Source organism: Coregonus clupeaformis, chromosome 9 (assembly GCF_020615455.1).
Source record: "Coregonus clupeaformis isolate EN_2021a chromosome 9, ASM2061545v1, whole genome shotgun sequence".
NCBI lineage: Eukaryota > Metazoa > Chordata > Actinopteri > Salmoniformes > Salmonidae > Coregonus > Coregonus clupeaformis.
In genome coordinates this window covers 18285172-18310994 of record NC_059200.1, presented here as the reverse complement: position 1 = coordinate 18310994, position 25823 = coordinate 18285172, and the positions used below count along the sequence as shown (strand labels likewise).

Sequence of the window (25823 nt, the reverse complement as noted above, 5' to 3'; positions counted from 1 at the left end):
TTGTCTTAAGATTTAAGATGATTACAAGCTAAAAACACTTCTGACAAATGAAAGCAAATTGGAAGGCTGTAAGCATGCAGCTCTAGAGGGAACTGCGACATCAAGAAAGCAATCAGAAGGATCCCATGTTTTGTATCTGTGTATGAAGGATGTATTTAAAGACTGATGTCTAATCCTCCAAGGACAAATGGTGCTAAGATGGTGTCCTTTTCTTGCAGAAAGCCCAGGGCCACGTGTCACAGAGCACACAGCTGAGGGTTGGCCGGACAGTTTAAGTCAAAGATGTTTGTATAAACAAAATTAAATTTGTTTCTCAAAATTAAGAAGCAGGCAAATCTCCCTCGAGAAAGTAAGTGAACATTTATTAAACTGTGAGTCTAATCTTTATCTTGTCCAAGTGACCCATTTATGAGAAAGCCCTTCTCAGATCAGAGAACATAATTTACCAGAGACTAACAGTCAGACGAGGTCAATCATAAATCATAATTCACGTCTCTATAGAGGGGTCAAGACCTTAACGAGGGCATCATCTACTAGATTATAATCCCATACAGACCAATCACGTTACTGCATAATAGAGCCAGATGTACAGTTTGTCTGTACTGTGTTTAAATATAGTATGTATTAATGTTGCAGCGGTTGGTATGCATTGTATGCTATAGTATGCATTGGTTGAAGCTCAATGTTAAATTTAAATCTCCCTACCATCATATTTAAACCAACGTCGACGGAAATTCGCAAATCAACTTGGCGGTACACAACACACTCCCCACCTCTCGCCATAATCCATCCGGCCATAACAGAGAATCCCTATATCGGATTTTTGACAGGGGTTGTTAGCACTAGGGTCGTCAGAAAATTGTTTTGCCCAAACCTAGCTCAAATTCATATTATAACAAAGCTACAGTTATAAAAGTTTATTATTAAAATTCACAATTTACCGCTCTCACATGCACATTTCTGCCCAATGAAAACCAACGACGTGCTACCTTTTCTGTAGCATTTCTGACAATGCTAACATCTTTTCAGCCGAATCTCAGAGTTCTAAACCAGTCGAGCAACTCGGTTGCTGTGCAACAGTAGCAGCTAGCTAGCAGAAGGCTAGCAGCTGTAGCTAGCTAGCTAAAAACCAGTTGGCTGAGAAGCAAAAGGAAGCTAGCTCTGTATATTTTGCTAAATAAACGGTTTTATTTGATAAACTGCTTACCTGGACACTTGCGTGTAATCAGAGCACAAATAAGCTAGCAAACCTCCTTGGCTGCTATTAAAGCCAGTCAGATGCACCATACTTTGGGAACTTTGGGGAAACTGCCACGCTGCTAATTTATAACACACCAGACAGACACGTCACTGTTAGAAGATCCAGAGTTAATTCTAGCCCTTAACATATACATTAATTCAGTACGCTCCCTCCTCAGTCAATTACATTTTATTCTTGTCATTAGAATCCAAATGTGCGCCGACTGATTAACACAGTGTCAAGTTACTTTTCAATGTGTTCCTGAAAACCTGAAGTTGCCATCCACAAGTAAAAAGTAGCAAATAAAATAATATTTGATTTGCCACATCTGCCGAATACAACAGGTGTAGACCTTACAGTGAAATACTTGACTCAAGCCCTTAACCAACAAAGCAGTTTAAAAAATATATAAGTGTTAAGTAAAAAACAGATACGTAAAAAATACAAATAACAAATAATTAATTAAAGAGCAGCAGTAAAATAAACAAATTATAGTATTGGCAAGTCGGTTAGGACATTTACTTTGTGCATGACACAAGTATTTTTTCCAACAATTGTTTACAGACAGATTATTTCACGTATAATTCACTGTATCACAATTCCAGTGGGTCAAAAGTTTACATACACTATGTTGACTGTGCCTTTAAACAGCTTGGAAAATTCCAGAAAATGTGGTCATGGCTTTAGAAGCTTCTGATAGGCTAATTGACATCATTTGAGTCAATTGGAGGTGTACCTGTGGAAGTATTTCAAGGCCTACCTTCAAACTCAGTGCCTCTTTGCTTGACATCATGGGAAAATCAAAAGAAATCAGCCAAGACCTCAGAAAAAATATTGTAGACCTCCACAAGTCTGGTACATCCTTGGGAGCAATTTCCAAACGCCTGAAGGTACCATGTTCATCTCTACAAACAATAGTACGCAAGTATAAACACCATGGGACCACGCAGCCGTCATACCACTCAGGAAGGAGACGCGTTCTGTCTCCTAGAGATTAATGTACTTTGGTGCGAAAAGTGCAAATCAATCCCAGAACAACAGCAAAGGACCTTGTGAAGATGCTGGAGGAAACAGGTACAAAAGTATCTATATCCACAGTAAAACGAGTCCTATATCGACATAACCTGAAAGGCCGTTCAGCAAGGAAGTAGCCACTGCTCCAAAACCGCCATAAAAAAGCCAGACTACGGTTTGCAACTGCACATGGGGACAAAGATCGTACTTTTTGGAGAAATGTCCTCTGGTCTGATGAAACAAAAATAGAACTGTTTGGCCATAATGACCATCGTTATGTTTGGAGGAAAAAGGGGGAGCTTGCAAGCCGAAGAGCACCATCCCAACCGTGAAGCACGGGGGTGTCAGCATAAATGCTGTGGGGGTGCTTTGCTACAGGAGGGACTGGTGCACTTCACAAAATAGTTGGCATCATGAGGAAGGAAAATTATGTGGATATATTGAAGCAACATCTCAAGACATCAGTCAGGAAGTTCAAGCTTGGTCGCAAATGGGTCTTCCAAATGGACAATGACCCCAAGCATACTTCCAAAGTTGTGGCAAAATGGCTTAAGGACAACAGTCAAGGTATTGGAGTGGCCATCACAAAGCCCTGACCTCAATCCTATAGAAAATGTGTGGGCAGAACTGAAAAAGCGTGTGCGAGCAAGGAGGCCTACAAACCTGACTCAGTTACACCAGCTATGTCAGGAGGAATGGGCCAAAATTCACCTAACTTATTGTGGGAAGCTTGTGGAAGGCTACCCGAAACGTTTGACCCAAGTTAAACAATTTAAAGGCAATGTTACCAAATACTAATTGAGTGTATGTAAAATTCTGACCCACTGGGAATGTGATGAAATAAATAATTCTCTACTATAATTTGGACATTTCACATTCATAAAATAAAGTGGTGATCCTAACTGACCTAAGACAGGTGTGTTTTACTAGGATTAAATGTCAGGAATTGTGAAAAACTAAGTTGAAATGTATTTGGCTAAGGTGTAGTTAAACTTCCGACTTCAACTGTACATTTGAATAATAAAGAAACACAGTACATCGCCATTACAACTTAGTGCTTTCAAAAAGTATTCATACCCTTTGACTTATTCCACATTTTGCTGGTGTTACACAGCCGGAATTCAAAATGGATTATATATATATTTTTAATTCTCACAAATCTTGCCCTAAACATAACGCTTTGTATTCAGGACATAAAGTTAATTTCTTGCCAAATGTTTTGCCGTTTTACTTTAGTGCCTTATTGCAAACATGCATGTTTTGGAATATTTGTATTCTGTAAAAGCTTCCTTGTCACTGTCCTTTAGGTTAGTATTGTGGAGTTACTACAATGTTGTTGATCCATCCTCAGTTCTCATATCATAACCATTACATTCTTACTGTTTTAAAGTCACCATTGGCCTCATGGTGAAATCCCTGAGCGGTTTCCTTCCGCTCTGTCAACAGAGTTAGGAAGGACGCCTGTATCTTTGTAGTGACTGGGTCTATTGATACACCATCCAAAGTCCAATAAATAACTTCACCATGCTCAAAAGGGATATTCAATGTCTGTTTATTTTTTTTACCATCTACCAATAGGTGCCCTTTTTGCGAGGCATTGGAAAACCTCCCTGGTCTTTGTGGTTGAATCGGTGTTTGAAATTCACTGCTCGACTTAGGGACCTTACAGATAATTGTATGTGTGGGGTACAGAGATGAGGTAGTCATTACAAAAAACCACATTAAACACTATTATTGCACACAGAGTGAGGCCATGCAAGTTATTATGACTTAAGCAAATTTTTACTACTGAACTTATTTAGGCTTGCCATAACAAACGGGGTTGAATACTTGACTCAAGACATTTCAGCTTTTCATTTGTTATTAACATTTCTAAAAACAGAATTCCACTTTGACATTATGGGGTATTGTGTGCTGGCCAGTGACAAAATTCATGCTGTAACTATTAACATATTACGGTGAACGTTTTACCGCCACACCGGTAGTCACAAGTCATGACGGCAGTCAAATTCCAGTGACCGTTTAGTCACGGTAATTAGGCTTCTCCAAGCTCTGATGCTGCCGATGGTCATTAGTTGCCTACCAAACTTGCTAACTGCCTTGTACTCAGCACTCTATTGTCCCACTAATCACTCTGACATCAATGCAAACGTAATTGGAAATCTAATCAAACACTTCATGAGAGCCCATGAGCTCATCCAGTGCACATTACTTTAGGCTATGCAATTGCGAGAGAAAATAGAGTTTTGGTGGCCTCTATTAAAAAGAGGAGGATCCCATCAGCTTTCTATAGGCTAGGCCTACTATATTTATTTCTTAACTTTCCTAATATTAAGCACATTGCTTCTTACAACAGGAGTATAGCTTGCCTGGCTGGCATGAAAATGAACCACGGGAAAAGCGTCCTCCATTCGCTATTGAAGCGCATAGATGACACATGTATTTTCCCCCTGCCCCTGTTTCGAGACAGGTGCATGATAACGGTCCATTCTAAAATCAAAACAAAATGTCACACATATTATTTAATATATGTAAAGACAAGTTTAAATCAAGAATAGTCTGATGGGTGACAATATTAGCCTATCACTTGTGAATGATATATTATCACTTGAATGATGTCCAGCTTGTGTGCAGTAAGACAAGAAACAGCACAGGCCTTTTTTATGACTTTTTCTAATCATAGTCGTACAACTCATGTAGCCTAGCCCATAGGCCTATATGTTTTGATAAGGTTTGTATCACAGTGGCCAAACAACTTCTTAAAATGAAGCACATTATTCAGCTTTACAACGGGTGTAGAGCACTAACTGGCATACATACGCAGCGGGTGAGTTTCACGTTTGGGGAAGATCATTTTTCACCATACAAATGCACCTTTACAATAAAAGCATTACATGCATAATCGCATTTGCGGTCACTTTTGAGAATGGTGTTTTCCCGCTAACTGATTGCATTTTGGAACATTTGCCGTGTGCGCATTGCTGCGCATATGTGAAGAAATAGCCTAATAGTTTATCAACATTTTATGCTAAACCTTCTGATCTGTTGTGTCAGCCTCATTGCTTTTAAAAGGTTTTATTTATTTTTTATTTTTTTAGTCATTTAGCAGACGCTCTTATCCAGAGAGACTTACAGTTAGTGAGTACATACATTTTTCATTCTAATTTCTTATTAATTTGGGATCTATCGCAAAACACAACTGTCCCAGACTATGGAATATTTCTTTCTCGCACAGAATAGGTCAATTTTTGTACTATCGGGGATAGTAGATTGACATAGGCTAGTGCTTCTGCTAGTGCAGCCTGCGCATACCATCAGTCGCATCATGCAGCCTTAGAATGTATAAAAAATCCATGTTTGTATCATAACTCAAGTTGCATAAATAACTCTAAATTAAGCATATAAGAGGACCTGTTTCTTTGTTAACCACTCACAGAATAGCCACATGTGCGCACTCCCTCAAATCGTTTGAAGAAAATATCCTTTATTTTATTCAGCTACATTCAATTGTATTCTTCATACTATAAAATCATATAAAAATAATGCCATGGAATTCTAAGCACATCTTGTCTGCTAAATGAACTGGTGTAGCCCACAGCCATATGGCATGGCCAGATCAGGACCTAACATAAGGACAACTCAGAGTATGCTATTATTTTCTTCTGAAATAGACTATATTTTGGCAGTCATGACAAAATGTAATGTGGAAAAGGTTAAGGGGTGTGAATACTTTCTGAAGGCACAGTATATACTTTTACAACTATATAATTCTACAGTTATGAAAAACTAGTCCAATAATAATAATAATAATAATTAACACTAGTTAGCCTTGATGAATATAATCACTAAGTTTACTGCAACATAATAAAAAATAATAATAATAAAAAATTGACAATTGAGTAAACAAATGTTATCTGAATTTGATCATATCAAATTATTATTTTGGTAAGACTTTATTTGAATAGTCTATAGAGCATCTAGAGATGGACCATCTATACACTATCAGTAACCTTAACCCTTATCCTAAACTTAACCCTAACCTTAGCAAGCAGTTGCTTATCAACAGATGGTCATACCATCAACAAAATATCTGTAGAGCATCTACTGACGTAAAATCTGGACTATCCAAAATAAAGTGTGATCATTCTTTTCTAATTTTCTTGGAATATGGCTTTGTCTCGCCATTATTGTTGAATATTTTGTTTGTGTGATCGGATCTGTCTGTCTACACCTTTTCTCCAAAGCACCTTAGGACAACATAATACTTAAGCACAAATATGTTATTGTTAATCGTCAACGGACAAGAAAAAAATTGATGTAACTAATGTTTTCGACAAAGAACGGAGATTCTCATCTTTCATCAGGATTAAGTACCACAATCAAACCTTTATTTGTATCGCCAGCCTCAAACAAAAGACTAACATAGTCTTAATCTGTATTATCCTAAAATGATATGAAAAGCCTGGGATGCTGACAGATGACAGGTAGTTAAAGAATAGGGACATTTACATGTATTCCATTTACTTTACCAGTGCATTCAGAAAGTATTCAGACCCCTTGACTTTTTCCACATTTTATTACGTTACAGCCCTTATTCTAAAAATGATTTAATTGTCTCCCCCCTCTCATCATTCTACACACAATACCCCATAACGACAAAAGCGAAAACAGGTTTTTAGAAATTTATTAAAAATAACACATTTATATAAGTATTCAGACCCTTCGCTATGAGACTCGAAATTGAGCTCAGCTGCATCCTGTTTCCATTGATCATCCTTGAGATGTTTCTACAACTTGATTGGAGTCCACCTGTGGTAAATTCAATTGATTGGACATGATTTGGAAAGGCACACACACCTGTCTAAATTAGTTCTCACAGTTGACAGTGCATGTCAGAGAAAAAACCAAGCCATGAGGTCGAAGGAATTGTCCGTAGAGCTCCGAGACAGGATTGTGTCGAGGCACAGATCTGGGGAAGGGTACCAAACAATTTCTGTAGCATTGAAGGTCCCCAAGAACACAGTGGCCTCCATCATTCTTAAATGGAAGAAGTTTGGAACCACCAAGACTCTTCCTAGAGCTGGCTGCCCTGCCAAACTGAGCTATCAGGAGAGAAGAGCCTTGGTCAGGGAGGTGACCAAGAACCCGATGGTCACTCTGACAGAGCTCTGGAGTTCCTCTGTGGAGTAGGGAGAACCTTCCAGAAGGACAAGCATCTCTGCAGCACTCCTCCAATCAGGCCTTTATGGTAGAGTGGCCAGATGGAAGCCACTCCTCAGCAAAAGGCCCACTTGGAGTTTGTCAAAAGGCACCTAAAGGACTCTCAGACCGTGAGAAACAAGATTCTCTGGTCTGATGAAACCAAGATTGAACACTTTGGCCTGAATGCCAAGAGTCACGTCTGGAGGAAACCTGGCACCATCCCTTCGGTGAAGCATGGTGGTGGCAGGATCATGCTGTGGGGATGTTTTGAACGGAGCAAAGTACAGAGAGATCCTTGATGAAAACCTGCTCCAGAGCACTCAGGACCTCAGACTGGGGTGAAGGTTCACCTTCCAACAGGACAAGACCCTAAGCACACAGCCAAGACAACGCAGGAGTGGCTTCGGGACAAGTCTCTGAATGTCCTTGAGTGGCTCCGCCAGAGCCCGGACTTGATCCCGATTGAACATCTCTGGAGAGACCTGAAAATAGCTGTGCAGCGACGCTGCCCTTCCAACCTGACAGAGCTTGAGAGGATCTGCAGAGAAGAATGGGAGAAACTCCCCAAATACAGGGGTGCCAAGTTTGTAGCGTCATACCCAAGAAGACTCAAGGCTGTAATCGCTGCCAAAGGTTCTTCAACAAAAGTACTGAGTAAAGGGTCGGAATACTTAAGTAAATGTGATATCATTTTTTTTATTTGTAATAAATTCGCTAAAAAATCAAAAAATCTGCTTTTGCTTTGTCATTATGGGGCATTGTGTGTAGACTGAAGAGGAAAAAAAACAATTTAATCAATTTCAGAAAAAGGCTGTAACGTAACAAAATGTGGAAAAAAATCAAGGGGTCTGAATACTTTCCGTAAAAAGTAAAGATCTGGAAACAGTGGCCAGGTAATCAAACTAAAGTATGGATTGCTGTCAAAACCTTGTCAATAGACTGCTTAAAGGGTAAGGAAACCAATATGTCATTTTGTAATTTGGTTCAACTATCCCTTTAAATCTATCAGAACTTGAAAATATAGACATATTTAGGAAACAATGGTTATCTCAAATAACAGACATATATAATGGTTAGGCTATATGGTATATCACCTCAAAGAACTGACAAGGTCCACGTTAGAAACAGTCCAACAGTCATGATGTTATCAGAAAAAAAAAAAAAATATATATATATATATATATATATATATATATATATATATATATATATATATATATATATATTTAATCCCCTAGAATGCAGCTCTGACGCTCTATAAAACTAAAGATCCGCAACCCAGACTCATATTTTCATGCACAAAACACAGCGAGAGTCAGCAAACAAAAGCTGAACATAAATATGGATTAGGGATGAGCTACTGGGGAGATAAGGTGTCTATCCCACTTGGGGAGGGGGGGTTGTAGTGGAGGAGGTTTAAGGTATCATAGTCTGGGGGGCTTGTAGTTAAGGTATCATAGTAAATCCTACAGACCAGGGGGGGATTTCAGACGGGAAAGCAAGAGACTAAAGATTGCAGATTATTAGATCTAGGCTGAGACACCTGCGGTAGCAGAGTACTGTATTGTGAGATTAAATATGAGATTTAATAAGGATTTCTTTATGGCCTGGATTGAAACAATAGCTTGTTTGTCTGGAATATCAGCTCTACATACAGTACTGTGTGTGATAAACAAATACAGTTAAAGAATAATAACAAAACAACAAATGTCTGTTACGGTACCCACCTCAACTCGTTCAGGTTCCTCAGTACCTCCTGTTGTGTTGCAACCACTGCACCCATCTCTTGACTAGGAGCCTGAAGAATAAAACAATTCAATAAACGTATTCGTCACCCAAGGGGCAATTATTGAAACATGTTATCATTCTTTTTAGTAAAGTGATCAAATTCTGTATTTGTGTGTGGCTCTATTGATATGAACAATGTGTGTGTGTGTTCTTGTACGTGTGTGTTTGTATGTATGTGCACTCGTGGGTTCCTAGACTTTCTACCTGTCCCACCTGTCCTCCAGACTCCCCTTGGCGCTTGGAGATCTCATCGGTAACCACGGAAACGTAGCGGCGCTGTTCGTCCAGGATCATGGCCAGCTGACGGTGAAGCTGCTTGATCTCCAGATGGATCCGGTTCTGGCCCTCAAACACTTGGCGGATCTCCATGTCGTTCACACTCTCATACATGTCCTCAACTACACAGGACACAAATCAGACAGAAGGTCTCATTAGCATCTAGTATTAGCATCTGGGCAGCCTAGCATCTATCGTTTGCATCTAGTATTAGCATCTGGGCAGCCTAGCATCTATTGTTAGCATCTAGTATTAACATCTGGGCAGCCTAGCATCTATCGTTAGCATCTAGTTTTAACATCTGGGCAGCCTAGCATCTATCGTTAGCATCTAGTATTAACATCTGGGCAGCCAAGCATCTATCGTTAGCATCTAGTATTAACATCTGGGCAGCCTAGCATCTATCGTTAGCATCTAGTATTAACATCCGGGCAGCCTAGCATCTATCGTCAACATCTAGTATTAGCAGATGGACACATCCATCCATTCATCCCCCCTTGCGAGCAAAACATTTTAGCGGCCACCCTCGTGACAGCAAAATAAATAAAAGTGTTTTAAAGTTCATTTCCTGCAATTCTACCTATTTTGCCATGGGGCGTAGAGAAAAATTAGCAGTTTTACAGCTAATTTCCTGCAATAATACACATTTTCCTATAGGATGGAGTTAAATGTTTGCAGTTTTTAATATGATAACTGATGATCAAATGGGCCCCACCCCGGTCGGCAATTCGACTATGATTACTACAAGTTTAGATAGCTGGCCGCTAGACTAACTTACCATTCAAAAAAAAAATTGCTGACATGGGCTAATTGAGTGACTGCTGATGAACAACCACATGTTGAAATTGTACCTTGTGTATTCTAACTCTCAACGAGACAGAGACAGAGAGAGATCTCAGTGGGGGTCTCAATTTACTGTTGATATATACAGTGAGGGAAAAAAGTATTTGATCCCCTGCTGATTTTGTACGTTTGCCCACTGACAAAGAAATGATCCGTCTATAATTTTAATGGTAGGTTTATTTGAACAGTGAGAGACAGAATAACAACAACAAAAAATCCAGAAAAATGCATGTCAAAAATGTTATAAATTGATTTGCATTTTAATGAGGGAAATACGTTTTTGACCCCCTCTCAATCAGAAAGATTTCTGGCTCCCAGGTGTCTTTTATACAGGATGAGCTGAGATTAGGAGCACACTCTTAAAGGAGTGCTCCTAATCTCAGCTTGTTACCTGTATAAAAGACACCTGTCCACAGAAGCAATCAATCAATCAGATTCCAAACTCTCCACCATGGCCAAGACCAAAGAGCTCTCCAAGGATGTCAGGGACAAGATTGTAGACCTACACAAGGCTGGAATGGGCTACAAGACCATCGCCAAGCAGCTTGGTGAGAAGGTGACAACAGTTGGTGCGATTATTCGCAAATGGAAGAAACACAAAATAACTGTCAATCTCACTCGGCCTGGGGCTCCATGCAATATCTCACCTTGTGGAGTTGCAATGATCATGAGAACGCTGAGGAATCAGCCCAGAACTACACGGGAGGATCTTGTCAATGATCTCAAGGCAGCTGGGACCATAGTCACCAAGAAAACAATTAGTAACACACTACGCCGTGAAGGACTGAAATCCTGCAGCGCCCGCAAGGTCCCCCTGCTCAAGAAAGCACATATACAGGCCCGTCTGAAGTTTGCCAATGAACATCTGAATGATTCAGAGGAGAACTGGGTGAAAGTGTTGTGGGCAGATGAGACCAAAATAGAGCTCTTTGGCATCAACTCAACTCGCCGTGTTTGGAGGAGGAGGAATGCTGCCTATGACCCCAAGAACACCATCCCCACCGTCAAACATGGAGGTGGAAACATTAAGCTTTGGTGGTGTTTTTCTGCTAAGGGGACAGGACAACTTCACAGCATCAAAGGGACGATGGACAGGGCCATGTACCGTCAAATCTTGGGTGAGAACCTCCTTCCCTCAGCCAGGGCATTGAAAATGGGTCGTGGATGGGTATTCCAGCATGACAATGACCCAAAACACACGGCCAAGGCAACAAAGGAATGGCTCAAGAAGAAGCACATTAAAGGTCCTGGAGTGGCCTAGCCAGTCTCCAGACCTTAATCCCATAGAAAATCTGTGGAGGGAGCTGAAGGTTCGAGTTGACAAACGTCAGCCTCGAAACCTTAATGACTTGGAGAAGTTCTGCAAAGAGGAGTGGGACAAAAATCCTTCCTGAGATGTGTGCAAACCTGGTGGCCAACTACAAGAAACGTCTGACCTCTGATTGCCAACAAGGATTTTGCCACCAAGTACTAAGTCATGTTATGCAGAGGGGTCAAATACTTATTTCCCTCATTAAAATGCAAATCAATTTATAACATTTTTGACATGCGTTTTTCTGGATTTATTTGTTGTTATTCTGTCTCTCACTGTTCATATAAACCTACCATTAAAATGATAAACTGATCATTTCTTTGTCAGTGGGCAAACGTACAAAATCAGCAGGGGATCAAATACTTTTTTCCCTCACTGTACAGTGAGGGAAAAAAGTATTTAGTCAGCCACCAATTGTGCAAGTTCTCCGACTTAAAAATATGAGAGAGGCCTGTAATCTTCATCATAGGTACACGTCAACTATGACAGACAAATTGAGAAAAAAAATTCCAGAAAATCACATTGTAGGATTTTTTAATGAATTTATTTGCAAATTATGGTGGAAGATAAGTATTTGGTCACCTACAAACAAGCAAGATTTCTGGCTCTCACAGACCTGTAACTTCTTTAATAGGCTCCTCTGTCCCTCCACTCGTTACCTGTATTAATAGCACCTGTTTGAACTTGTTATCAGTATAAAGACACCTGTCCACAACCTCAAACAGTCACACTCCAAACTCCACTATGGCCAAGACCAAAGAGCTGTCAAAGGACACCAGAAACAAAATTGTAGACCTGCACCAGGCTGGGAAGACTGAATCTGCAATAGGTAAGCAGCTTGGTTTGAAGAAATCAACTGTGGGAGCAATTATTAGGAAATGGAAGACATACAAGACCACTGATAATCTCCCTCGATCTGGGGCTCCACGCAAGATCTCACCCCGTGGGGTCAAAATAAATCACAAGAACAGTGAGCAAAAATCCCAGAACCACACGGGGGGACCTAGTGAATGACCTGCAGAGAGCTGGGACCAAAGTAACAAAGCCTACCATTAGTAACACACTACGCCGCCAGGGACTCAAATCCTGCAGTGCAAGACGTGTCCCCCTGCTTAAGCCAGTACATGTCCAGGCCCGTCTGAAGTTTGCTAGAGTGCATTTGGATGATCCAGAAGAGGATTGGGAGAATGTCATATGGTCAGATGAAACCAAAATAGAACTTTTTGGTAAAAACTCAACTCGTCGTGTTTGGAGGACAAAGAATGCTGAGTTGCATCCAAAGAACACCATACCTACTGTGAAGCATGGGGGTGGAAACATCATGCTTTGAGGGCTGTTTTTCTGCAAAGGGACCAGGACGACTGATCCGTGTAAAGGAAAGAATGAATGGGGCCATGTACGGAGATTGAGTGAAAACCTCCTTCCATCAGCAAAGGGGCATTGAAGATGAACGTGGCTGGGTCTTTCAGCATGACACGATCCCAAACACACCGCCCGGGCAACGGAGTGGCTTCGTAGAAGCATTTCAGGGTCCTGGAGTGGCCTAGCCAGTCTCCAGATCTCAACCCCATAGAAAATCTTTGGAGGGAGTTGAAAGTCACGTGTTGCCCAGCGACAGCCCCAAAACATCACTGCTCTAGAGGAGATCTGCATGGAGGAATGGGCCAAAATACCAGCAACCGTGTGTGAAAACCTTGTGAAGACTTACAGAAAACGTTTGACCTGTGTCATTGCCAACAAAGGGTTTATAAAAGTATTGAGAAACTTTTGTTATTGACCAAATACTTATTTTCCACCATAATTTGCAAATAACATCATTCAAAAACCTACAATGTGATTTTCTGGAAAAAATTCTCATTTTGTCTGTCATAGTTGACGTGTACCTATGATGAAAATTACAGGCCTCTCTCATATTTTTAAGTGGGAGAACTTGCACAATTGGTGGCTGACTAAATACTTTTTTTCCCCACTGTATACATACACACACAGTATATACAGTGGGGAAAAAAAGTATTTAGTCAGCCACCAATTGTGCAAGTTCTCCCACTTAAAAAGATGAGAGAGGCCTGTAATTTTCATCATAGGTACACGTCAACTATGACAGACAAATGAGGAAAAAAATCCAGAAAATCACATTGTAGGATTTTAATGAATTTATTGGCATATGATGGTGGAAAATAAGTATTTGGTCAATAACAAAAGTTTCTCAATACTTTGTTATAAACCCTTTGTTGGCAATGACACAGGTCAAACGCTTTCTGTAAGTCTTCACAAGGTTTTCACACACTGTTGCTGGTATTTTGGCCCATTCCTCCATGCAGATCTCCTCTAGAGCAGTGATGTTTTGGGGCTGTCGCTGGGCAACACAGACTTTCACCTCCCTCCAAAGATTTTCTATGGGGTTGAGATCTGGAGACTGGCTAGGCCACTCCAGGACCTTGAAATGCTTCTACGAAGCCACCCTTCGTTGCCCGGGCGGTGTGTTTGGGATCATTGTCATGCTGAAAGACCCAGCCACGTTTCATCTTCAATGCCCTTGCTGATGGAAGGAGGGTTTCACTCAAAATCTCACGATACATGGCCCCATTCATTCTTTCCTTTACACGGATCACTCGTCCTGGTCCCTTTGCAGAAAAACAGCCCCAAAGCATGATGTTTCCAACCCCATGCTTCACAGTAGGTATGGTGTTCTTTGGATGCAACTCAGCATTCTTTGTCCTCCAAACATGACGAGTTGAGTTTTTACCAAAAAGTTATATTTTGGTTTCATCTGACCATATGACATTCTCCCAATCCTCTTCTGGATCATCCAAATGCACTTCAGACGGGCCTGGACATGTACTGGCTTAAGCAGGGGGACACGTCTCGCACTGCAGGATTTGAGTCCCTGGCGGCGTAGTGTGTTACTGATGGTTGGCTTTGTTACTTTGGTCCCAGCTCTCTGCAGGTCATTCACTAGGTCCCCCTGTGTGGTTCTGGGATTTTTGCTCACCGTTCTTGTGATCATTTTGACCCCACGGGGTGAGATCTTGCGTGGAGCCCCAGATCGAGGGAGATTATCAGTGGTCTTGTATGTCTTCCATTTCCTAATAATTGCTCCCACAGTTGATTTCTTCAAACCAAGCTGCTTACCTATTGCAGATTCAGTCTTCCCAGCCTGGTGCATGTCTACAATTTTGTTTTTGGTGTCCTTTGACAGCTCTTTGGTCTTGGCCATTGTGAAGTTTGGAGTGTGACTGTTTGAGGTTGTGGACAGGTGTATTTTATACTGATAACAAGTTCAAACAGGTGCCATTAATACAGGTAACGAGTGGAGGACAGAGGAGCCTCTGAAAGAAGAAGTCACAGGTCTGTGAGAGCCAGAAATCTTGCTTGTCTGTAGGTGACCAAATACTTATTTTCCACCATAATTTGCAAATAAATTCATTAAAAATCCTACAATGGGATTTTCTGGATTTTTTTTCCTCAATTTGTCTGTCATAGTTGACGTGTACCTATGATGAAAATTACAGGCCTCTCTCATCTTTTTAAGTGGGAGAACTTGCACAATTGGTGGCTGACTAAATACTTTTTTTCCCCACTGTATGGCCAGGCTCTGCTAGTCTTCTATGTATACAGTACCAGTCAAAAGTTGACACACACCTACTCATTCAAGGGTTTTTCTTATTTTTTTAAAACTATTTTCTACATTGTAGAACAATAGTGAAGACATCAAAATTATGAAAGAACACATATGGAATCATGTAGTAACCAAAAAGTGTTAAACAAATCAAAAGATATTTTATATTTGAGATTCTTCAAAGTTGCCACCCTTCACCTTGACGACAGCTTTGCACACTCTTGGCATCCTCTCAACCAGCTTCATGTGGAATGCTTTTTCCAACAGTCTTGAAGGAGTTCCCACATATGCTGAGCACTTGTTGGCTGCTTTTCCTTCACACTGTGGTCCAACTCATCCCAAACCATCTCAATTGGGTTGAGGTCAGGTGATTGTGGAGGCCAGGTCATCTGATGCAGCACTCCATCACTCCTTCTTGGTCAAATAGCCCTTACACAGCCTGGAGGTGTGTTTTGGGTCATTGTCCTATTGAAAAACAAATGATAGTCCCACTAAGCCCAAACCAGATGTGATGGCGTATCGCTGCAGAATGCTGTGGTAGCCATGCTGGTTAAGTGTGCCTTGAATTCTAAATAAATCACGGACAGTGTCACCAGCAAAGCATCCCCACACCAGCACACCTCCTCCTCCATGCTTTACGGTGGGAACCACACATGCGGAGATCATCCTACTCTGCATCTCACAAAGACACGGCTGTTGTAACCAAAAATCTCAAATTTGGACTCATCAGACCAAAGGACAGATTTCCACCAGTCTAATGTCCATTGCTCGTGTTTCTTGGCCCAAGCAAGTCTCTTCTTATTATTGGTGTCCTTTAGTAGTGGTTTCTTTGCAGCAATTCAACCAGGAAGGCCTGATTCACACAGTCTTCTCTGAACAGTTTATGTTGAGATGTATCTGTTACCTGAACTCTGTGAAGCATTTATTTGGGCTGCAATCTGAGGTGCAATTAACTCTAATGAACTTATCCTTTGCAGCAGAGAAAACTCTGGGTCTTCCTTTCCTATGGCGGTCCTCATGAGAGCCAGTTTCATCAATTCCACAAATTAACGTTAAACCTGTTAATTTAAATGCATTTGAGTTGACTACCTCATGAAACTGGTTGAGAGAATGCCAAGAGTGTGCAAAGCTGTCATTAAGGAAAAGGGCGCTACTTTGAAGAATCTCAAATATATTTTGATTTGTTTAACACTTTTTTGGTTACTACATGATTCCATATGTGTTATTTCATAGTTTTGATGTCATTCTACAATGTAGAAAATAGTAAAAATTAAGAAAAACCCTTGAATGAGTAGGTGTGTCCAAACCTTTGACTGGTACTGTATAAGCCTAAGACTATATATTTTTAATGGTCCGCGGGCTTATTAAAATGTTTTACAAAGTTGCATGCTTCTGACATATGAAATAAAGGTCATCACACAATTAACCTAATTTCAAATGTAGGTGTAACTGCAATACTTCGATTTGTATGTTGTTGTTTTTTTATTTACCAAACTATTTAATAACCTCAACATTAAAAGGATAGAAAAAATATATATATTAAGTCAATATAACACGTATAGCAAAGAGAGGATGAAGTATGAGAAATATTATTGAGTGAAACTAACTGGGTTCTCCCTGGATGTCCGGATGCTCCTTCTGATAGTCCTCCTTCTTTTTGTCCAGCTCCTGCTGAAAGTTCTCAAATTCTTCCTGGTACTTGTCCTTGTCCTCCTTGGGCATCTCTGCTTCAGGTGGGGGCTTCAATGGGACAGACAAAACAAGTCCTGTGAACCAGCGCTGAAGAGACTGAGGCCCCTTATTCACATAATGCTTTCGCATACCTCTATTGAAGAAATATGGCACACAATTCACAATTTCACTCTGATGTTCTTCCAATTAAAATTGTACTGAGTGGTACTGTAAGTGGTTTAACTTATGGTAAGTGGAAAATGTAGTAGTTACAGTTATGAGTGGTATAACTAAGAAAATCTAGTTACCAGTTCTTGGCCAGGCTCTGTTAGTCTGAAGGTCAGGAAGGACAGGACATCATGATCGTCTGGAAAACAAAAGTTACATACAAACAAATTAGTAAAACAAAACACATTAAAACATGATTAAACAAAATAATTGTATCATTATTAAACAATATAACCTGACAATATCCAAATTTGACAATTTAAGCAGTTTAATAAATTAGGAATAGTACAAATCAAATTTGAAAGAAATGACATACAAAGGGGGTCATACATGCTTATGGCAAGTTTAATAATGCATTACAACCACATCATAATGCATTATACCTGCAGGCCTCAATTAAACCGTTACCAAGATAACCACCTGCTAGACCACCAGTGGCAGCTGAGATGCCAAAGTAGCCCTCCTGTGGAATGATCATGTTGTCCACCTTTGTACAGAACTCATAGTCATCCTTATCTGGCGTGAAACCATTGTTGATCAGCACCTGACAGGACAGACAATGGTATACCACATTAACCAAGGGCAATCAACTACTATGTTTTTTTTTTTTTTAATGGCATATTTCTGTGTTGTTTGATGCATTTGGGTGTTGATATTTGTATCGTGTTCTCAATAAATGACCAATATAAAAACACCAGTCAAATTTGTCTCTGTTTTTGATTTGAGGGGATTGATCATTGACTTACTGTTAGTGTTTTCTTATAGTATGTTATTTTGGCTCTGACGGGATAGGGTTTGTTACGGAAGTCTCTTAAGCATGTCCCCAGGGCCTGAGTCGTGCCATCACTGAAAATAAAACATCATTTTTAGACACTAAAGAAACATTACATAGTAGTATTAGAATCAGTAGTAGTAGTAGTACTTTATATATCACAAGAACGGAAATTCATTCATCCCAACAAGCATCGACAATACAAAGTACAAAGGCAGATTTATAACAAGTATAAAGGACACATGCACCATAGCAGCAGGAGAAGCAAGTACAGAGAATATAGGGCTCCATACAAACAAACAGAAAATACATGGTTTGGAGAGTTCAGAAATTAAGGAAAACAGTTCAAATTAATTTATCCTATTATTGTAAACAGATAGAGTAGTGACGACACAGAATACAGTGGTGTGAGCTCTAAGACATAAGGCTAGATCAACTGGCACAGAAAAGTGATTTAAAGCTTTCACTGCCCAGGGAGATTAGGATGAGATAGAGGATTATATAATCTCCAACCACAAATATATAATCATATTTTCTAATCTTCTTTAAGTTGTAAAATGTTCAGTTGGTGATGTCAGCGAGGCGAAGGAAATGTTGACTTACTTTGGGTGATCATAAACAAGTCCACCATTGTTTCCCACTACCAGCACAGCAGGGTTATTTTTCTAAAACAAACAGTAAAACAAACAACAATCTGTAATCTACCTAATCTATGTTTTAAAGGACATTGTGTTTCTTTAATTCCATTCAATATACGTTATCAGACCTAGGTTACAACTTGAAAATATGAAGAAAAATATATATATCCAAGATAAGAAAGTGTGTACAGTATTAACATAATAATAATAATAATAATAATAATAATAATAAAGCCATTTCGCAGACGCTTTATCCAAAGCGACTTCCAGTCATGTGTGCATACATTTTTACGTATGGGTGGTCCCGGGGATCGAACCCACTACCCTGGCGTTACAAGCGCCATGCTCTACCAATTGAGCTACAGAGGACCACATGCATTTCCAATTATTTGCATTGTAGTATTTGAATTAAAATATTAAAATGACAGATATTATAAAAAAACGGTTAATTGTCATTTTACCTGAATTCATTTACAAGATCCTTTTGACTTTTTTTGGTTTACCTATAATTAAATAAATAAATACATTTATTGTAAATTGATTAAATGAATATAATAAAATCATTGATTTGGCCACCAACCTTCCCATCGTTGTCAAAGGAATCGAAGAAGATGCCGAGGCCGTTCCAGTTGTCAGCGGCTCCATAGACAGGACCATCCAGGCCTTGGGCAGTGGTGAACCATATTGCCTGTTAGAGGGGCAGACAGGGAGAGATGAGGACCGGGAGAGATGAGGACCGGGAGAGATGAGGACCGGGAGAGATGAGGACAGGGAGAGATGAGGACAGGGAGAGATGAGGACAGGGAGAGATGAGGACAGGGAGAGACTGTGAATGTCCAAAAATTCTTGTTTAACTGTCTGAATAACTATAGGTAACAGTAGAGTAGCAGAGGGACGGCAGATACAGTGAAACGTACAGTACAGTGAAAGCATAATGTAGGACTTGAACCCACGACCTTGGCGTTACTAGCGCCACGCTTTTACCAACTGAGCCACACAGGGACAGGACAGACATGGACAGAAAAACATGGGGACTAACCTGAAGTCTGAGCCTAAAGGTCAGCACAACTCCACATTCACTACCAGCAGACTAGCTGCCAGGATATAGGTGTAGGTAGCTCAATGGGACAGACAGTGCCTTCGGAAAGTATTCAGACCCCTTCACTTTTTCCACATTGTTACATTACAGCCTTATTCTAAAAATCCTCACTAATCAACACACAATACCCCATAATGACAAAGTGAAAACAGTTAATTTTTAGTTTTTTTGCTAATTTACAAAAAAAAACAGAAATACCTTATTTACATAAGTATTTAGACCCTTTTTTATGAGAGTCGAAATTGAGCTCAGGTGCATCCTGTTTCCATTGATCATCCTTGAGATGTTTCTACAACTTGATTGGAGTCCACCTGTGGTAAATTCAATTGATTGGACATGATTCGGAAAGGCACACACCTGTCTATATAAGGTCCCACAGTTGACAGTGCATGTCAGAGCAAAAACCAAGCCATGAGGTCGAAGGAATTGTCTGTAGAGCGCTGACACAGGATTGTGTCGAGGCACAGATCTGGGGAAGGGTACCAAACAATTTCTGTAGCATTGAAGGTCCCCAAGAACACAGTGGCCTCCATCATTCTTAAATGGAAGAAGTTTGGAACCACCAAGACTCTTCCTAGAGATGGCCGCCCGGCCAAACTGAGCAATCGGGGGAGAAGGGCCTTGGTCAGGGAGGTGACCAAGAACCAATGGTCACTCTGACAGAGCTTTAGAGTTCCTCTGTGGAGATGGGAGAACCTTCCAGAAGGACAACCATCTCTGCAGCACTCCACCAATCAGGCCTTTATGGTAGAGTGGCCAGACGGAAGCCACTCCTCAGAAAAAGGCACATGACAGCCAGCTTGGAGTTTGCCAAAAGGCACCTAAAGACTCTCCGACCATGAGAAACAAGATTCTCTGGTCTGATGAAACCAAGATTGAACTCTTTGGCCTGAATGCCAAGCGTCACGTCTGGAGGAAACCTGGCAGCATCCCTACGGTGAAGCATGGTGGTGGCAGCATCATGCTGTGGGGATATTTTTCAGCGGCAGGGACTGGGAGACTAGTCAGGATCGAGGCAAAGATTAACGTAACAAAGTACAGAGAGATCCTTGATGAAAACCTGCTCCAAAGCGCTAAGGACCTCAGACTGGGGCGAAGGTTCACCTTCCAACAGGACAACCACCCTAAGCACACAGCCAAGACAACGCAGGAGTGGCTTTGGGACAAGTCTTTGAATGTCCTTGAGTAGCCCAGCCAGAGCCCGGACTTGAAAACGATTGAACATCTCTGGAGAGATCTGAAAATAGCTTTGCAGCAACGCTCCCCATCCAACCTGATAGAGCTTGAGAGGATCTGCAGAGAAGAATGGGAAAAACTCCCCAAATACAGGTGTGCCAAGCTTGTAGCTTCATACCCAAGAAGACTTGAAGATGTAATCGCTGCCAAAGGTGCTTCAACAAAGTACTGAGTAAAGGGTTGAAATACTTATGTAAATGTGATTTTTTTATTTTGTAGATTTTTTTTATACATTTGCAAAAATATCTAAAAACCAGTTTTTGCTTTGTCATTATGGGGTATTGCGCGTACATTGATGAGGGGAAAAACTATTTATTCCATTTTAGAATAAGACTAACGTAAAAAAATGTGGGAAAAGTCAAGAGGTCTGAATACTTTCCAAATGCACTGTAAATAGGCCTTCCAACAGTCTCATAGAAAAGGCTCAGAACACTTACGTATCACACTATTGAGCTGACCCAAAAACATACTGCGCTGGCTCTGATATTTCATTTTCACGTTGTGTTTTCCAGCACGGCTCCAGCAACTATGGCGGATGTGTGACCAGGCCAGTACAGCTTGGCTCAGCTCAGTAGGGTGACCAGGCCTAGAGCATAGATAATGATAGAGGACACTAGCGGCCAAAAGGCTGAATGGGCAGCGCCATTGAGGACTTTCACCATAGAGCCCCACAGTGGAGGTGTCATAATACCCATAAAACCGAGCGGTCAAACAGGGAAATGGTTCCAATCGTTTTTTCCACCATTAAATTTTTCCCCATAAGGGATTTTTTAGAAACACTTAAAATAAGGGCTGTGTTTTGTGTAGGCTTACCCTGGCATAACGTTTTGATAACCATGTAAATCTCTCTCGGACAAGGTGAATTTGATCAATATATTACAAATTCCTGCAAGCTTCTGCATGTCATCTCAAGCTGACACCTTTGCTAACAGGTATTGTGTCAATTTAAAACTTGCACAAGATAGTTCACAGAATTGTGAATTTAAAGAAATGTTGCCAATTTATTAATTACTACATTTAGCCAACATTAGATAGTTAATCCAGAGATTCTTACCTTCGCCTCGATTCGGCAGTCTCTTCCAGATCATCATGGCATTTGTAGTTCTTAATGATAGCCACATTAGCATTTAAATTTGGGGGAGGTAAATACAGGCGACTATATTGATAAAAATCACCTTGTCCTAGAGAGATTTACATGGTTATCAAAACATCACGCCAGGGTAAGCCTACACGAAACACAGCCCTTATTTTAAGTGTTACTTAAAAAATCCCCTATGGGAAAAATGAATGGTGGAAAGAATGACTGGAACCATTTCCTTGTTTGACCGCTAGGTTTTATGGGTATTATGACTCGTACTGTGGTACTCTATTCTGAAGTAGTCAACTGGGTGGGACTTCCTATGGGTTAAGGAAGGTTCACATAATTCCACCCAGGTCATCAGGAGGCATCAGCCAATTAATTATACTTGTGAGCCAACAGAAGTAGTAGTAGAAGAAAACGGACTACTTCAAAATGGAGATGGACAAAATGGAGCTGCCTGTGGGCTCGCAGACTCCATAATTGGACAGATACAAAGAAGAGTCCTCTATCATTCTCTATGGGCTAGAGTCAGTATATGGAAGCCATAGGAAGGAAGGTGTTCTTGCTCACTTGGCTAGCTTCACAATAACAAGATGCATACATATGCTGTAGCCAGTGTTTTTAAAGCACACTGCAGTTAGCCCAGGGTTAAGTAATGCTTGTGTGAAAGGAAGATAGAATAGCCCTGGGCTAAATTTAACCCAGGTTTAAGGATAGCCCTGTGCTAAGAAAATGCTGTGTGAAAAGGCCTAGTGTGAAGCTAGACATGAGTGAATTTCCCAATCTTTATATAATAAAGGAGAATTGTTGGTGTTCCTTTTACCAGGCCGTCCGCTCCCATCCTCCCTCGTCCAGACACACGGAATGTCACCTCTGCTTCCCAGTTGTCAAAGTTGACCGTGGTCTTGGTCCAGACCGAGCCCTTCTGACTCCTGAGAGAGGGGGTGATACGGACCTGGTCGGCACTGGGGATGGCATCTGGAATACAGACACAAGACGTTAACGTTAGTCAGCAGGGTTGGGGTAAAGTCTAAGGCATGAAGTCTTAAATTCATACCGAGCAAACCCTTAAGTGACAGAAGGCTAAGACAGCTCAGGTACCAGAAGCACTAGCGGTCCGTTGCGTTGTGACTGTACCGTACAGAAGCTTTGTGACTGAGTGTGAATGTCCAGAAATACTTGTTTAACTGTTTGCATAGCGTAACTACAGTAAAGTAAGTCTTGTCCAAGCCAGAATGGCCCATAGTGTAACTACAGGTGGAGAACCAGTATTGGTCCGGGGTAAACAATTGACCAGAAGGTAATTTCTTTACAAACATTGAGGTTAGCAACATCATTGTGCCTTAAGCCTACGTACACATGTACATGTGTTACTGGGATTGTTATTATTTCCATGGTTCTTTGTGGACAACATTAATATGGATTAATTACTTTCTGAAACCTTATGTAAAAGACAAAAAATAGGTGTCCTATACATAGTCCTAGTATTGTTAGCATTGCAGTCAAGGGTTTGGCAGATAGCCAAGGCCCACAATAGTTTATGTATATATTTTGAGGCCAAATTCAAAATGTCACAGTAGTACAATCGTGTGCGTAAAACAACATGCCATATGCTGTACCCTGATAAGAAACGGCCAACAGTATCAAATTGACTCCTAAATCAGGTTGCGTCGACACCAGCCTGGGACCTTTGCACTGCTTCTAAAGATACTGATTTGTTAACCCTTTGCGTTACACAAAACAAAATTAAAATGTAGGTTTGGCAACACCAGATGGTATACTTTGGGGTAGGGTGATTTAGCCATCTGGCAGGCATGAATGTAGCTAGCTAGCTAGCTACTTGGTAACTTTACTTATGTCAGCATGTTGCATGATGGTGCATGTGTATCCTGTTAACATTTCCCTTCTCCTACTTCTCTCCCCGTCTCCTGATGCTGCTGGCTATTTCACTGCCATGACATATTGAAACAAGTTTGATATCAGGCCACTGTGTTTGATACTGATAGCCATGTGTAGCAAGCCATGTCTGCACTGACAAGTCATCAGTGGGTACAGGCAGTAGCCGGCTAGCTACAACAATCGTGTCATAAATGTTCCCCCACATGCAAAACCGCTAGCTACAATCGCTGGCTAGAGTGGCAAGATATCTATTGCAGCCGATTCACCTTACTATAATGATTGATAACGGTCAGCAATAGCCTAGCCACCGGCACAAACTTAAACTTACTTCCACTGTGTACCCAAAAAGGAATACTCCCGTCGGCTTGAGACAGGTGCGGTCCCTTGAAACTGTACTTGTATTCAAACCGGCGGTTTGGTGTTTCTGCGGTCGAAGCAGCGGCGGCAATATTATTTGCATTACTGTGGTGGAATATGAAAGTTAATATCAATAAACACGCATCAGCAGCCAGGCGGTTTCCTACTGACACTGCCATCTTTTTGGTACCACTGCTGACGTAGCATTGAATCAGAGAGGATGATGGGAATGCCTGTAGGGCCAACAGGGCGCTTTCTTATTGGTCGAATCCCTACACATTGTAGGCTGAAATGATACGTTGTAGGCTGACACATGTCTGCATTTCTTTCACAATGGAAACAACGGACCGTCACCTTTTGTTTTCACAATGTAGCCCAACCAGTCTTACTTTCTGTTGTATTTTCTGAAATCTTTGCCATATTTTAGGAACAGATTTTATGGATTTTATCGAGTCGTGTGATGTGGCCACATCTTTCACCTCAAGTGACCTATAGGCTGTGCAAAAATAACAGTGTGACCACATCATACACGACATGATTCATGATTGTCGTAGTAAATATATAATGTTATAGCTTGGTCTGACTAAAATCTTGTGCATGACCCATCTTGTGTTGGGCCTTTGTATTTAATACAATGCACAAGAGACTTCTATCTTGTCAGCCTTATCAGCAGGTGGCTATGGACAACACCCACGCCATAGGTCTCTCAGTTCTTCCAACTCACGAGTTCTTGCTCTGAGGACACACACACACACACCCACACACACACACACACACACATCATCACTGATAAACACACACACACACACACACACACACACCACTGATAAACACACACACACACACACACCACTGTTAAACACACACAAACACACACACACACAAAAACCCCCCTTCTCTTAGGGCTGAACATCTGAAGACAGAGAACCCGACTCAGAGCCAATGCAACAGTGACACTAGCCTGGAGGTGACCTCGCCCAACTCATCAGGACCAATCAGAAGATCAGAACTACTAGAATCAACCTACTTTATTTTATTGTATAAAATGTCAGCACACAATGTTTAGGGGCTCTCGCTCAGATATCTCCCTACGAGATTGACGAACGGGTCCGTGCACGCTATTTACAGATATCTTTACCTCTGAATAAACTGCCTTATATTATACAATTATCCACCTTGTCCGAAAGTCTCTACTTGGTCTCCGTTCTCCAGTAAACTTGTGATCATCAACAAAATGTATAATGATTTGTTGTTTGGTGGAGGGATATACCTACTGTATTGTTGTGAATAATATAAGCATTTTTCGTTAGCATAACAGCCATAACATAATGATCCTGAATAACAACAACAATAAAAGTAGTTATGGTACATGTGTTTTTACATCTGTGAGTCTTTCTGGGTAGGTCTCTAACATGCTGACCATGCCGCTCGCGTTGCGTGCGCAAGCGTTGCAAAATAAATGCAATTCAATCATTGCACCCACACTGCGAGTAGCCAGGCGCTAAAATATAACTTGGTTCTATTTGTGATGCTTGACTCACTGCAAGC

The 25823-nt window shown here is 40.9% G+C and overlaps 1 protein-coding gene across 3 annotated transcripts in view; it reads right to left on the bottom strand.

Moving 5' to 3' along the window:
- The window catches only part of lman1 (lectin, mannose-binding, 1), a 33806-nt gene extending 9326 nt beyond the window's left edge, over positions 1-24480 (bottom strand). Inside the window, exons 1-10 of one of the 3 annotated variants that reach the window (XM_041885358.2) lie at positions 24247-24480; positions 22843-22997; positions 19184-19291; positions 18569-18630; positions 17940-18039; positions 17602-17737; positions 17274-17332; positions 16902-17034; positions 9449-9642; positions 9184-9254 (exon numbers count right to left, since the gene is read on the bottom strand). In XM_041885358.2, coding sequence (XP_041741292.2) covers positions 9184-9254; positions 9449-9642; positions 16902-17034; positions 17274-17332; positions 17602-17737; positions 17940-18039; positions 18569-18630; positions 19184-19291; positions 22843-22997; positions 24247-24454 — 1226 coding nt within the window. In that variant the 5' untranslated portion in view covers positions 24455-24480. The remainder of the gene's footprint in view (positions 1-9183; positions 9255-9448; positions 9643-16901; positions 17035-17273; positions 17333-17601; positions 17738-17939; positions 18040-18568; positions 18631-19183; positions 19292-22842; positions 22998-24246) is intronic. The other 2 variants (XM_041885359.2, XM_041885360.2) reach the window with 2 other exon arrangements.
- Between the last annotated feature and the right edge of the window lie 1343 nt (positions 24481-25823).